The following is a 15,827-nucleotide window of genomic DNA, read 5'->3' as shown; positions in this document are numbered from 1 at the left end:
TCTAAAGATCATACTTTTAAGGAAGCTCAAAGAGGTTTGCAGTAAGTACTAAAAAGTTGAAGATCTTTAAAAAGCCCTTTGAAGAATGCAAAGTCAGATACAAAGCTGATATTTAAGGAAATGGGAGCAATTTGATTAATTTGCTATATGTGGTTGATTTTACTGGCTAATTAGTTGAGATACCAATTGAGCATGTCTGTACAAAATCCTTAGATTCTATCGATAAATTATTCGTACATGAGGGCATCTGGCAATTAAGCCACGAGAAGCCTAATAGAAGGCTTTGAAATCATATAGATCTACCACAAGAAAGCAGTCTGATTTACAAAATCAAGCCTCTGTGCTCCATGTCTACTTCAAAGTACTGCTCACTGCTTTGCCAAGGAATAAAGAGATTTACTATAGTAAAGACACAAAATTTCTTAATATATACATGGATCCTGCCCCAAGCGTATTGAAGCCTCTGTGACAAGTTGTCTTCCACCTAAAGCTCCATGTAGCAGAGGAGTAACTAAGCAAACTTTGTTCCCAAACTGAGAGGCTCAAAACTCGGAAGGGAAGAAACATAAGCAGCAGCATGATAGGAGTTAAGTAAGATCTCAAACTCCACAGTCAGGCTAGCTAGGTTCATTCTTGACTCTGCCTTTTACTGTGCAGCCTTAAGAAAGTTACTTAACCTCCTTATGACTCAGTTTCTTCATCTGTAAAATGAAGAAATTAACAGTACCTATCTCATAGGGTTGTTATGAGGATTAAACGAGTTAATATTTGTTAAGTGCTTAAAACAGTGTCAGGTATACAGTAATCCCAATATAAATGTTTGATAAGTAAAGAAAGGTAGAGTGAGAGAGAGAATAGTGGACACCACATGTCTTTAAAGCACTGCTTTCCTTCCTTCTAACAAGTAATTTACTTTCCACAGCTGAGGCCACTTGATTCCTATCAGTCAGCTTAACCCCATTTCCGGTATGACCCCAAATGACTCTTGTTCAGAAAGACTTAAGAAGCCCTAGTTCAGTGGTTCAGGTGATTCAGCATAAGTCAATCTGCTGTTATTCTTGTCCTGATCCTGCGTCCCAGTTTTAGTGACTTGTTCGTGTAATCAAGTCCCAACCTTGTACTCCAGTTAGCATTCTGTTCCCCTGTGGCTGAGTCCTGGCTTGCAGAACTGCTCAGGACCCCTACTTTCTTTGAGGAAGAAATCTCCCAAAGGGCAAGCTCTAAACTAGACATACTTTGTTTGGCACACAGTGTTTGAACTTTTGAAAATTAGTTGCCTGTATTTAAAAATTGCAAGCTTTTACACAAAATTTGACTTTTCTTGAAAAAACTGGATGATATGGCAACACTTGGTCCCCATTTCCCCTTGGTACCAACCCACTGGAGCCAAGTGGCAGCTGCCCCCTTTGGAAGGCCATGTGCTCTCTATTCCAGTCTGTCCCCATGTCTCCGGTTCAGTTTGTTTCTATGATTTGCTCACCAATGTGGTCTACTGCCACTCTCCAATCTCCCCTACCCAGACAGACTTTGTTGTCAAGGATTTTGGGGGCCGGCTCTGTGGCTGAGTGGTTAAGTTCATGCACTGCACTTTGGCGGCCCAGGGTTTTGCTGGTTCGGATCCTGGGTGCGGACATGGCACCGCTTGTCAGGCCACATTGAGGTGGTGTCCCACGTGCCACAACTAGAACGACCCACAACTAAAATATACAACTATGTACTCGGGGGATTTGGGGAGAAAAAGCAGAAAAAAAAAAAGATTGGTAACAGTTGTTAGCGCAGGTGCCAATCTTTAAAAAAAAAAAAATAGAAATTTGGCCATCACAGTGGTTGTAGTTCAGTTACAAAATCCTAGGCTTTATGATCTGCCTGATCCTATTATCTCATGATCCGTGATTTTATAAAACCATACATTTCATTATATAAAGAGAGACTTTACCCTTACAAAACTTCTGCTCCACTTCTTATTAGAAGCCCAGCAAAACCCATAAAATATTTGTTGATCACTTATGCTCTGGGCTCTGTCATTGAAACTGATTTGAATATTCCTTTACTAAGAAACCCAAAGAAGTTTTTTCATCTCTTCTATAAGCAATTCACTCTCTTTTCTGAGAATCAGCTAGGAAACTAACATTATTTGAAGACAATTTGCTAGTTTTTTCTCAGGAGAGGGCGTTGTGCTTCACAAGACAACGGAAGAGGAAATTGTTTGTGACTAAGGCAAGATTCAGCAAATATCAAAAGAAAACTCTCAAAAGCCATTCTACACATCATTTCTTAAGATTATCTGGATTGGATAAAACTGAATATGCATTGAATTTTAAATTCAGCTGACTAAGTTCTACCATAGTTTTTAAAGAAAGTCTTAATAAAAATGTTACTTACATAAGGAATCGTGTCCAAAGTATCTGTGTTGACAATTATAGGAGCAGGGCTAGCCTGAAAAAGAGAAGTAGACAAAAAAAATTTAAACAGTAAGTAGTCTACTCTGACATAGGATCTGTTAACTTATTTGATAAAGAGCTCAACAGTATTTCTTGAAGACCTGTGTAGGCACTGTGTCAGGTATTGGTGAGATAAATGTAGGGGCTCAGAGTTCCCAGTACCCTCCTCCCTTCACATATTTGTTTGCTACATATATCACACAATGAAATGAAATAAGCAATAGAACTTACACTCATTTTCTTTTAAATTCTACCCAACAGTGTAGGAGGTGAGGATTTGTGCTGTGCATAGGGCAAGGATTTCTAATAAATTGGGTGAGAGTTAAAATTTGTAACATTTCTTTATAAAATGGCTGTACTAAAGAAATTTGACTTTTCTCTCATGGAAGAAAAATTAAACCTAAACTAATATTTATAACTCTTTTCTCTAAACTGCCTTTTGAGAGTACATTATATTCAGTGCACAATAGCAGGATCCACTTATTGACATTTTATATGTGTTCTTCTATTATGCATGCTGTATCATATCTTTTCTTTGTCATTTATGCATCTCTGATCACATAGCTTAGAAATCCTTAGACAGAAAATTAAAAATTAGTCAAAGATGGCAGAAAATCATATTGGACACACTAAACTTTCTTTTTTAAACATATTTTGCACAAACTGCAGTCATTCTCTTTAAAGTTGAGTAGGAATCTCTGTAAAACTGATAGAGGAGCACTACAAGCCAAGTCATTAGAAAATAAGAGATTGCAATCTCTGTTTGCATTAACCAATCTGACTTCATGAATATTGAGTAGATCTATCTTTATTTTCTAGTTTCTAGAATTTTCAAAGCAACTTTTCCTTCCTCCCCCGAAGGATCTTTAATCTCCTTCCCAAATTGCAGATTTCATTTAGATAGAGGAAATACTCTCATCATGATTAATTGAGAGCTGTCCTATATGACACAGTGGTTTTGGCAAGTGCTCCACTTTCGGGACATTTCATTAGCCGTGCCCTCTGGAGTTAACGGAGTTAACAGCTTTTTAATGTCAATCTGTGCCTATGGAATCCTAATCGAGTTATAAAACAAATGGCAATCCAGCAGATTTTACAAAACAAAATTACATATTTTAACTACAAACATTGGGCATTGAGAACATGACCCTGGTCTGCATATCTGCACGGTGGGTCTACAATTGCACTAAAGAGAACTGAGTAGACCTTGTGAATTCCCATTTATTAAATACATATTACTGGCGCATATATAAGGATATCCATATATATCCTCATCTAATCTCCACCAAACCATACTGATGTGGCACTATTATCACTATTCTTATGTTATAGATGAGAAAACTGAGGCTCAGGGAAAATGAGAGCTGACATTTAACACTGGCCTTTCTGACATCAAAATTCATTTTTTTTCTGCAGTAAGCTGCTCTCTGAGCCCAATACTTAGGTGGCTCCCTCACCTGAGTCCTTCAGTGACTGGAGAGCTCTAGCTAGAGCATGATATAAGATCCAGGCAAAGCAAAGACCACTCTGAAGGCAAGAGATGCCTCAGGGTCTTGCATATCAGATGTTGAAAGCAACCTGATGATGACTTAATGACTTTGTTGTTGTTTGTTTGTTTCTTAGTTTTGATGATGTATCTTCTATGCTTTCTAATTGGTTCCCAGAACTCCCAAAAGCATTTGTGCCTTGTCTACTTGACTAGACTGAAAACTTTCTGAGTATCATACCCAATACTTGTATTTCCCTTTATTATCTAATATAATTTGATCAATAAATATGCATTGATTTGATTTGGGACATTCAACCCATCTTACTTTTGTTTTTCTCCTGTAGATTGCATTAATGTGGTCTGGGAAATAATAATAATTTTATACATAAGCCCAATTCCTATACAATGTCATGTATCACTTTTGTATATTAATGTTGCTATTTTCCATTTCACATGGGTAAATTTGGTCTTTCCAATCAGACTCCAGGTTTAAAAAATGACAAGGATTGTGTACTTTCCTAAAATTCTTCACAGCATTTGGGTACACAAAAGGAACTCAGTAAATACCAAGGAATTATTGACTAAATGTAGCTCTAAAGTGTAGGTGAAGGTATAAAGGAAAGTAGTACCTCTGTAAGTTTTGAAGAGCATTTCTAAGATAACCCCCAAATCTCTCATATTACCAACATGACTGACTACTTTTGCAATATCCACTACCACCTTCTTTCTTTAACCAGTCACTGTTACTTGAATATCCAGCTTTTACGAAATAATAGTTATTTCATAAGTACAGGATGTAGAGGCTGTAAATCTTAAAGTATAATCTCTTATGCGAAAAGCTCATTGCTCCTTCTCATGCTAAAAAGATCCAGAAGCCACAATTAATGCCTACATCTATAAAAATCACTAAAAATGCACAAACAAACAGGATATGTGGATTGTGTGAACACAGATATACATCTGACATTGGCAACTCCCTGGCGTGAGTGCCAAGGAGACGTCTTGGTGGGCTGTCCTGAATAACACACTATCCCACTCTGCTGCCACATCAGGCTCTCTGAATATCCCCCATTGCTCTGCTCCAAACTCTCACAGGCCTCCCCACACTGTTCTCTCAGAAGCTTCTTGGAATCTTTTAGGTACTCAACAGCATATATCAGCAGAGAATAAAAATCCCAAGTGGTAGCAGCACAGAGTGCAGTAAAATTCCAAGTATGGCCCATGAGTGTGCTCTTCCCACCAGATGTTAATTTCAGGTCTTCCCTTGGCTCAGCCTGGCTCCTGCTTCTTTTCTCACTTTTGAAATCATGTGAGTCCATGCCTAGTTTGATCAAGTTTGGTTTCTGAGTCTTAAAAACAATTCCCTGGTTACTTTGATGGTTTCTTCTAAGCTCTGTCTTCACACTTGATACTGCCCTGCTGTACACACTTTCTCTCTCCACATTAGATATCCTCTTTAATTGAACCCCTAAATCAAACTAGTGACTTAGCAGACTCCAGCATCCCCCTTCAATATGCTTTTCATTAACTAGAAAGAGATTTGTAACAAATATAAAAAAAAAAAACTTTCAATCAGAAGCTTCAAGGCTTGTCTTTATGTATATCTAGGCAAGGATTTTTGAAACCATAAAGGCTTAAGAAAATTAATCTCCCTTGGGCAACCCAACTATAAGATGTAAATAGTTTGCTTTTCATATTACAGTCTCTTCCACGGGGAGAAAGCCAGTTTATAGCAAGAGGGAAAGATAAACCTAATCATAGAGAAGCCAGAAGCAAGCAGAGGGAATACTGATAAAATTTAAATTATTAGATCAAGTTATTCATAAATTCCAGCCACCTTCCTCTCCTTGGATGTCATGGGATACCTAAATATTTTAATCTTACGTAAATTACATTGCTTATGCTAGTAAAAGATAAACTTCTGTTGCTTGCCACCAAGAGAATGTAATTAATAATCTGACATAATGAAGGCAAATTTTCAAAGGAGTTCATTGATTCTGACTGATGTGGTTACTTCTTGACATTTGTTAAGTGCCAGATCTTGGAAATACCGCTGATATAAATGGTCACATGGTCACCAGGCCAGCTACAGTGAGGAAGCCTCTTCAGGCAAGGTGTTTGGTGTTGGCAGGGGAGGTATAGTAGCCAATTAGCTAAAGAACACACTCTGGGAGGCTTACATCTGACAAGTGCAAGCTAACCAGTGAGGGGTCAAAAGACTGAGTCCCTGCCTATACCTAAACTTTCAAGAAGCAAAGCAGAAAAGAAGAGAAACTCACACAGTCAAGTGACCCAGATATAGCAGGAAGTGAACAATAACATTGATAGGCTAGGAACTGTACAGGGATTTCAAATGACCTGGGACATGCAAGTAGAAGGTAGGTGGTTCTCAGTAGGCCAAATTAAACAGGAGGTAAAACATGGCAAGAATAACATGTGAGCTGCTTTGGGGGCCCAGTGTCTTTGGCTTATCTTCTCAGCCTTAAACAAGGCAAGAAGTAACACAGCCTTAAAGGAGTGGGCACGAAGTAACACAGGCCCTATAAATGACTTTTACATATGGTATGGCCTGACAACTTGAAACAAAATAGAAACCACTGAAAGTTTTAAAATGAGTCCATTTGTGTGTGTATGTGATTATACTGAGAGAGCCGGAGATCCCAGAACCTCAAGGTAAATATTAGCTGGCTTAGATTGGCTGCTACATGATACCATATTAACAGTCTTTTAGCTTCACAATTCACACAGAGGGCTGCCATCAGGGTGAGCCCTAATCAAACCATGTGCTAATCCTAACCAGGGAAGTAGAATATTAGGGCTACTAACCACATATCCAAACAGGTCTGAAATGAATTGGTATGCTAAGGAGTGAACTCAGGATAATTTTATTTTGTATTAGATTTTCCCCCTAACCCTCCATCATATTGGCCCATTCTGGAAATAAAAAATGTGATGTGGTTGAGAGGGGGCCTTCTGCTTCAATATCCTGCCTCTAGTTTTCTACCAGCCCTGAAACCCTTTCTTTCCTCTCCTTCTTTCCTACAATCTGTTGGGCTAGAGCCCCACATCCCTAGGTATTAGCAGGGTCCTCCTCCTACTTGAAAGATTTACCAGGAACTTGTAGTTGCCTGGCTGAGTATCATCACTATCTGGAATCGCTCATGGTGCTATGACCCAGAAACACCTAAATCTCCTGATATATTAGCACTGGGATGGATAATAATTAGGGCAAGCACTTATATAACACTTATTTTACATCAATTAACTTATTTAATCCTCATATAATCCAATGAGGCAGATAACTTTTATTCTCAGTTTACAGGTGAGAAAACAGAGGTTAAGCAACTTTCCAAAGTCACACGTGTGGTAAATAGATCATCTTCAAATCCAAACAGTCTGACTCAGGGTCCGTGCTCTTGACAATCATGTTCTCTTGCCTCTCAAAGTGGAATCAGACTTTACCGGAATTCTTTGCATTCTAATTTTTACTGCTCATCAACAACTCAGAGGCCAGCTCAAAGCCTAATTAGATTTATCCACCTTGATCCTGGCTAGTGCCAGAACCCTCCCCTCCTCATTCTGGTCCAGTTACTGGGCCCCAGTACATCATATGAGCAGGCCCACAAGAGGCATGACAGGAGAAGGCTAATGGCCCAGGAATACCCAGAGTGACTAAATCAGGACTTTCTTGAGTAAGCTCCAAAGAAAATTTGGGGTAAATGACAGATTAAAGACATATTGCTTGTTGTACAAGAGAGCAAAAACAAAATATGAAGAACAAATACACTCTAGAGTCAGAAAACTTTAAAGCTGCGACCTAATAGATCATTTAATCTATTCTTTCATCTTACAAATATAAAAATGGAGACAGAATGGAAGTGGTATGTCCCAGATCTCACAATTATTTAGTACTGACACTGAAGACAAGATAGCAACAAGAAGAATATCAACAATAAAATATTCAGCATTTATTGAATGATTATTAAAATCCAAGGGCTGTGATAAATACTTAAGATGCATTAATACATTTAATTCTCAAAAGGTTCTAAAGAAAACATTATCGTTCTCATTTTTAAAGAAAGAAAGAAAAAAGAAGGGGAGGATCAAAGTGGCTAAGTCATTTGCCTAAGGTCACAAACTTAAGAGGTACTACAACCAGCTTTCAAACCCTTGCCTTTCTAGCCCTAGAACCCTTGCCAGTAACCATCACCATCTCTTGATTCCCTCTCCTGAGTTTTTTCAGGCTAGCAGGCTGAAAATGCAGTTATTTTCTGCCCTGAAAGTTGCTAGCTTCTCTTTCACGTCTGAAGAGAAATTTCTCACCATAGTGACTCAGATTCAATTCCCCAATTCTCAGAGGGTTTTTAGGTCCCTTAATCTCTTGCAAACCCCCACTTAAAAAATGGGACAATGCTATTTTCCAGTTAACCTATTTCCCAAGAAATTAGCTGGAGAAACAATGTATGTGAAGTGAAAGAGAAGCGTTTTATAGATGTAAGGTTATTTTATTTATCACTGTGGTTACGTTTTGCTTTCCTGGGTTTTCTTTTCCTCTTCATGTTCTCTCTCCAAAAGAACAATCAGGTGGGCACAGTTCGAGCCAGTACAGCTCTGAGTCATCACAAATAGTAGCACCAAGTGGTCCTGGCCTGTCACCTGGTTTGCTCTCACTCTGCAGTGACACAGGGGCTACCCCTTCACAGGTGAGGACTCTGAGGCAATAACGAGTGGGTGTGTCTGTGAACAGTGTGAGTGCCAGAGGCTTGGCTAGGCAAGGCTTAACTATAGGTTAACGGCTATGGCAGGATGTCCCAAGGGAGCAACTCTGGAGGAAGCTAAGACCTTGTTCTCTCTCCCTAGCACTTAATAAAATGCACAAATGATTACCTACCTAGCTTACCACCAGCCTAGCTCAGAAAATAGGAAGAAAGAATGGCAGATTCATGCTTGGTTTGAACTCAATTCAATTCTGCTTGCCTGAATTCTCTTAATAATAAAAATAATATTATCCTCACTTTATAGAAAACTGAGGCACAGAGATGTTAATTACTTGCCCAAGGATATCCAGCAGGTAACAGCAGAGCCAAGAGTCAAACTGGTTAGTCTGATTCCAAAGTGGGTAACTCTTTACAACTGCAAAACATTTTCTTCTGCTCTCTATTAAGATTTGATAAGTATCCAGAAGTCTGTTCTAATCAACACAAATTCTATCAGTGATCTTTGAAAAACAACCAACAGTATTTCTTCTCTTTGTATTGAAGTGTTAACATGTCTGCTTGATCCTCCTTTAAAATACAAAGTAATGTGATATTTTGCAGAAAATGAATGATATCCTGAGGACCTCGGATAGACTGAGTTGGGTACTACCTTATCCCCAGTGCAGATGGGGCAGTCTGAAGAATGAGGCACAGAAAGGGGAGAGCTGGAATCAGAGAGTTTTCTTTAACTTATAAGTTTTCTCGAGAATCAATTCCACTTGGAAGAAGAGATAAAAATGGCTTGAACTTTAAGTTATGAAGATTCTTCAGACCTCTGCCCTGCACCCTTCTCCATACACCTCTTTGCACTTAGCATAAAAGACTAAAATACATGACTCACCAAAACTAAGTCTGCAGATCATCATTGAAGCTCAAATTGGTAGTTATATTAGATTGACCACTGATACCATGCTTTATAACTTAGAAATTGTGTCCACACACATTAGGTCATTTAATTCCACAGGAAGAGGGATGGGAACTAACACTGACTGAGCCAGTACCCACTGTGTGCCTGGAAATATGGTAAGCTTTTTATTTGTGCTTTCTTGTCTACTCTTTAGAGAACCCCAGAGGGACTGGTGGAATTTTCCCATGTCTACAGATCAAAATAGAGGCTCAGAGTGATTCAGTGAATTTCCCAAAGTCAGACAGCTAGAGAAAAGCAAAGCTGGCATTCAAACCCATGTTTTCTGACTTTAAATCCCTTGCTTTTTCCCATTAGTCCATGATGCCACAAGTCCCACTGATTCACAGTGAGCTTTTACAAAGCCAACTGCTTTATTTGTACAAATGCTCTCTGAAGATCGCACAAAAAACGGAGTCATTAGCTCAAATCTCAGATGTGGTTTAGTCAGTATGCCCCATGCCACAATAACCATACCTACTTAATTCACTAATTCACTCCATGTGGTGCTATTCCTGGAAAGATCCATGTGGATACCATCTGCTCCTTTTTGCTAAGCCACCAAAGAGTTATAATGTTAGTAGTACAGTGGTATTTTCCAGACTTAGGTACCAGAATTATGAGCAAGCTATCAATAACCTGGTTTATCAGACTAAGGTGGGGCCTATTTCTTCTGTAGTATATGGATCAGGTCTGATCCATGTACTACACAAAGTGGGTGATCAATAAATGATTGCTATTTAGTTTCTCTCTTTTTCTTCCATGAGGCCAGGACTCTCTATACTCCAAGCACACACCTTGCTCATGCCTACCATAAGGTCACTTTTTACATTTCTTCCTTCTCCCACATCCTGAATCAATCGCGGTCCCCTCTCTTATCTACCTAACCAAATTCTATCCATCCTGCAAGGATGATCTCAAGTCTCCTACTCTCCATGAAAGTCCTCACTGCAGGTCTCAATCTATCCATCCTGCACTCCAAATTTGCAAGCATTCATTATTTGTACTGCTTTAGTTCACACTGAATTATAAATATTAAAGGAAAGAAGTTATATGAAAGCACCAAGCCTAGACATCCTTAAGGAATGTTTCTTTCTGTTCTTACACGTTTGGATGGCTATGTGGTTCATGTATGATATCTGTATCTTCTTGCTGAAATTGTCACCATTTTGGGGACAGGGCCCTCATCTTACTTCATTTCTTCACCAGCTGCCCCTACCTACACTCCTAACAGTGCATGACATACAATATACTCAAAAGACATTTGTTAATAGGGGATTTTTAGACCTGTGGAACTAGAGCAACAGCATGAAGACATAAGATGCATGAGAAACACAGGAGGCAACAGATTAGGTGAAATGGGTAGAAAGGGGTAATTGCATGCTGCCCTCTAATGACTAGCTCTTGTAACACACTGCCTGGTGGTGTCAATGTGTTAGCATCTGGAGCCTGTCACGCACTGCAGACCATGCTATTTTGAACCACAGCATGTAAATTAAGGAAAGTTATAAGCAGAAATACTCCTCTATGCCTACCATATGCTGGTCCTTTATGTTCACTTTTTCCTACTCCTCATTACAAGTCTATAGATTTTATGCTATAATTACGCTTTTTGTATAATAAGGAAAGTGAAGCATGAACCTGTAACACAACTTGCCCAGGATCACTAGACTAATAACTAGTGGAGCCAATGCTCACCCTTCTTGACTCCAAATCCATATTCTTGTCATATCATCACCCTGTGTGGAGCAAGGAAGGTAGCTGCTGGAAATGCTCCCTGCCCTAACTTACTCTCCCACTGTACACTTCAGAAGTCGGAGAGGTGGGAGGAAGCATAGTATTTGGTGAAAAGCTAAGGATTCGAATATAATGAAAAAAGCAAAATGGCATCCTAAGCATATCTCACACTTTTCAAATGAATGTGAAGACATATCCCAAAAGATTCACCCAAAATTAGCCATTTATTTGAGGTCTCATGTTTTATCTTAAAAATTTATGTAGCTGTTTTTACTCCATAATCATCTATTTTCTTTAATATAAAAATAATGTTTTAAGTTGTTTATAATGGAGTCAACTTGACATCTCAGATAGTTCCTGCACAGCTATCAAAAATCAGGCACTCTATCTCCCTGGAAGTCACAACAATCCAGTTGAGGGATTATGTACCTGGTATAAAAATGGCTGGACTGGGAATCAGAAGATCTCAGTTTTAGACCCAGTAAGTTCAGTAACTCAGGGTGAAAAGGCAATTCACTGAGCCTCCCCATTTATTTCTATATTTGAGGAATAAAGAGTGAAATGGATGACCTTTAAGAATCCACGTCTCATCAAAGATCTGGTTTCACTCATCATAAATTTTGCCCTGCTGGGAAATACTAGAAAGAAGGCAGGGATACTGTACAATTCTTCCTTCTGGAAAATGATGATGATCTCTGTTTTTATCATTCAGATACGGAAAATTAGAAGGCATGATGTTAAGAAAGGCATGCAGAAATAATACAAAAGTCAGAAAGAAACTTTGGAAAATTGGAAATTGGAAAAAGAACAATGATACAAAGTGGCTTCTAATGAATTGGCTAAAGGATAAGGTTCCATATGTCTTAGACAAGGCACCTCAAAAATCCATTTATGATCTTCTTGCTCTATGTTTATAGCCTATATTTTGTTTTTCTTCTGAATCAGTTAATTTTCTGGCCTCAAGACCATTCAATTAGTGGCAAAGAATTCTATTCTATATTAAAGGGTAAAAAAGATTTGAAGTGAAGCAGAAAATTATCACCAACTCTTTCTTCCATCCTTGCTTCTCTCCATGTTCTATAAGTCTTAACTCCAGGAAAAATTAATTAACATCTAAACTCTGCTTTCACTTTTTCTTTTACCAATCATAATTTGATAATAGATCACACACTCAAAGCTTAAAACATATCAGGTGAAGTCATGGAGAAAGTGTTAAAATATTTCAAATCTAGAATGGTTCCTTTGTATGACAGGAAATGATAAGGAGAGAGACGAAGAGGATGTGTGAGTTTTGTTTACTTTTTAAAACCATTAGTAATCTCTAATGTACTCACCTCCATGTTAGGTCTGGAAGATGTTTCAAGACCTGCCTCTAAAAAATGGCACTTGGCCTTGGATGCAGAAGGAACAGAGCAGAGAACATTTTAATTCCATTTCCCTTATTTTACATTACGATAATATCTACAAGTCTACCAATCTCCCTTCTACACATTTTTTTCTTCAAAATTAATTTGCTATTTGGAATCATTTTCAATGAGAAAAAACATGGAAGGAGAATAAATAAAAAGGAGAAGTGAATGGGGACTAGAAAAATAGAAGTTGGCTAAATACTGCTAGCATTTGATGATGTCAGAGAATATATTCTGCAGATGTGTTTGTATACTGTCATTGACGAGGCAATGAACTCTTTGTTCCACAGCCAAGAACCTACAAATCTCTAGGTCCAAAATGCCAACCAGTTCCTAGCCCCACAGCTGCCCTAGCTTCCCAGAGTGGCAGTGTGTCTATCACTCTTGGTTTCTCAGTTTTCCGATGGCTTTCTTTCCTTCAGTTACTCTGCAAAGCAAGGGGACTGCTTACCAATTTACCCCCTACTGGGCATGGGATAATGCTATAACTGTGTATTTCAGAGTAAAGATGGAGGAATATCATCTGTTTCTGTGGGCTACAGGAGAGAGAGGGAAACAGTAAGAAAGAAAAATGAAAGGAAGAGAAAGAAGACAGAGACGAGGTCGTTTTCTGGTGCATGGGGACTCTGTCACAAGTTGGAGAGTGAAATGATGGTTCCAGGCTGACTCTCCTCTGTTCCCTCAGACCACTTGTCCGTTGGAATTGTAAACTCAGACAAACTGGAACCTTCATTTGTTTTGTAAAGGATTTCCCCAACCAACTGGAATGGAGATGATAATTTCCTTAGGAATATAATGTTTGCAACCTTATATCTCATGATCTCTCCTTACCCATTCTAACTCGACAAAAACCTTTACACATTATACTTTTATGTTACAGGATGAGCACCTCCTAGTCTTGCAATTGGAGTCAGCAGATGAGGCTTCTAGGGATGGCTGTGCCCCTGAAGAACTTGGTCAGGTCACTCTAAATTATTTCTATGCTTTCATCCAACTATAAATAAGGATTAGATGATTCCTGATTTTAATACTAACCTAATTTTGAATATAATAAAAATAGCAATAAAAAGACTTTAGGATTTGGGTCATCTGACAGAGATTTGATACATTTCTCCTCAGTTACATGATCTTAGTCAACTAATTTAACTGCTCTGACACTTCTTGTTCATGTAACAATGGAGATAGATTATAAATTATTATTTAGTAAACTCATGTGCTTCTTCAAGAAGCAAATGGAATCATATATAAAAACACTATGCAATTAACTCAACAAAAATTAAATTAAAAAACACTATGCAATTTATAACAAGATACATTTGAGATATTAAAAGTTAGCAACATTAATAATGGCAACCCTTACTGGGTACTTTCTTTGGTCAGCCATTGTGCTGAGGGTTTAACTCACACTGTATTATTTAAACTGCAAACAACCCTAAAAAGATCTGTATAATATATAATTTTTCAGAGGATTAAACTGAGGCTTGGAGAAGTGAGACAATTGCCCAAGACAGTAAGGGGTAGAGCAAGGGATTCGGACTTGGATTTTTCAAGTAGCTAAAATTCTGAGTCAGAGCAAAAGTGTGCTAGACTGAGATTCTAGTCCTACTAGATTATGTCTTACTACTTAATCACTTCTGATCCCAGCCACTTCAACTCTTTGAACTTCAATCTTCTTACAAATAGTGTGGCAATATTAAAACCTGCCTTGCTTACCTTGCAAAGTTGTAATCAGAAAGAATCTAGTTTACACTGCTTTGAAAATTGTAACAAGAGAGGTCACTATAAGGAAAGTAGGTAGTAACAGTAGTGTAGTGGTAGTCTCCGCAGCGGCATTAGTAAAAGCATTAATACAATATATGTTCCGGTCTCTACACAAGATAAACATTAGAAAATCCATTGTTCTTGGTCATCTTCCTGCTAAGTAAAACATCTGAATGAAACTTAAAAGAGTGCAACATATCTAGTATTAGCTCATTAAAGGTTTTGAGGGTTTGATGTGTGTGTGTGTGTGTGTGTTTTAATTTTGCTTGCTACTTGGAGGAGGATTGCTATTATTACCTCTGAACAACTGTCTACTTTTCCGTTCTGTAACAAAAATGTTTTGGGTCCTATTTTTGCAATTTCCGGAGTGGGTGAGGAAAGTGGGAGTGGCAGAAGATGAGCTTACTCTATGGTACAGTAACATGTATCTGCGCCAGTACCCTATTTTGATGAGCCAATACAAACATTTTACAATGCGCAATATTGGAATAAAAAGAAGGCATCCTGCACCTGGCGTTAATTTTTCATGGACTCCAGATGCTTATGCACAGGAATCACAGGAACAGCAGTCAAAGAAAATGCAAAGTTCACAAGAGAGGAAGATAAAAAGATGGCAAGCTCTTGCTTTTCGTTTAAAAACAAAAGCAACAATTTCATTCCATTTTACGAGAAATCTGCAAATGTTCATGCAGTCCCAGGCTGTTGCAATTATCCAGGTCGCTTCTGATGTAGTTATTTTTCCCCCTTAGGTCGAACATCTCTATAGATTAAGTGTCATCTTTATTCCTTTACTAATAGGAATTCCATTAATAGCCTTGTTCATTTCCTTCAGAAGGAAATAGACTAAAAAGTGGGGTATTACTAGACAGAAATGCAAAGCGAGGCTAACAGGAATGAAATAGAGAAATGAATCCAACATGATTGAGGATGATGAGTCAAGCAATATTTAGAATCCAGAAAGGACAAGACACACTTGGAACACCATGAACTAGGACTGAAACTTGTCATTGAACAAATCCTATTCAGAGTAGACCTAAGTTTACGATGGCTCTAACTCAACATCCAGGGACTGGAGGCAGAGTCGGTGGAAGTGATGCTGGAGCTGAGGAGACAGTTTTAAGGATGTATCTGAGACAAGAAGGATTATTTCTTCATTATCATCTCATTGCTGCCTAAGTTCTCACATTTTAAGTATTAATCAGCCCATACTGGTTTATTTAGCAAACATATATTTAAGGCACTGTACTTGGAAATGCAGAAAGTAGGAAGAGGTACATGATTTTGCCCTACAAGGAGTTTACAGAGTCATGTGGAAATGAGAGAAATCCC

At 38.4% G+C, this 15,827-nt stretch overlaps 1 protein-coding gene across 47 annotated transcripts in view; it reads right to left on the bottom strand.

Annotated features, from left to right (window-relative positions):
- The window catches only part of DLG2 (discs large MAGUK scaffold protein 2), a 1,837,299-nt gene that overhangs the window by 668,183 nt on the left and 1,153,289 nt on the right, over positions 1-15,827 (bottom strand). For all 47 annotated transcript variants that reach the window (XR_011441029.1, XR_011441028.1, XM_023646512.2 and 44 more), the window contains one exon: positions 2,383-2,436. Coding sequence is in view for 45 of the 47 variants with exons in the window: in XM_023646512.2 (XP_023502280.2) it covers positions 2,383-2,436 (54 nt within the window). In the remaining 2 variants the exon portion in view is untranslated. The remainder of the gene's footprint in view (positions 1-2,382; positions 2,437-15,827) is intronic.

Source organism: Equus caballus, chromosome 7 (genome assembly GCF_041296265.1).
Source record: "Equus caballus isolate H_3958 breed thoroughbred chromosome 7, TB-T2T, whole genome shotgun sequence".
NCBI lineage: Eukaryota > Metazoa > Chordata > Mammalia > Perissodactyla > Equidae > Equus > Equus caballus.
Note: the sequence above shows the minus strand (reverse complement) of the source record. Positions and strands in the feature narration are given on the sequence as shown.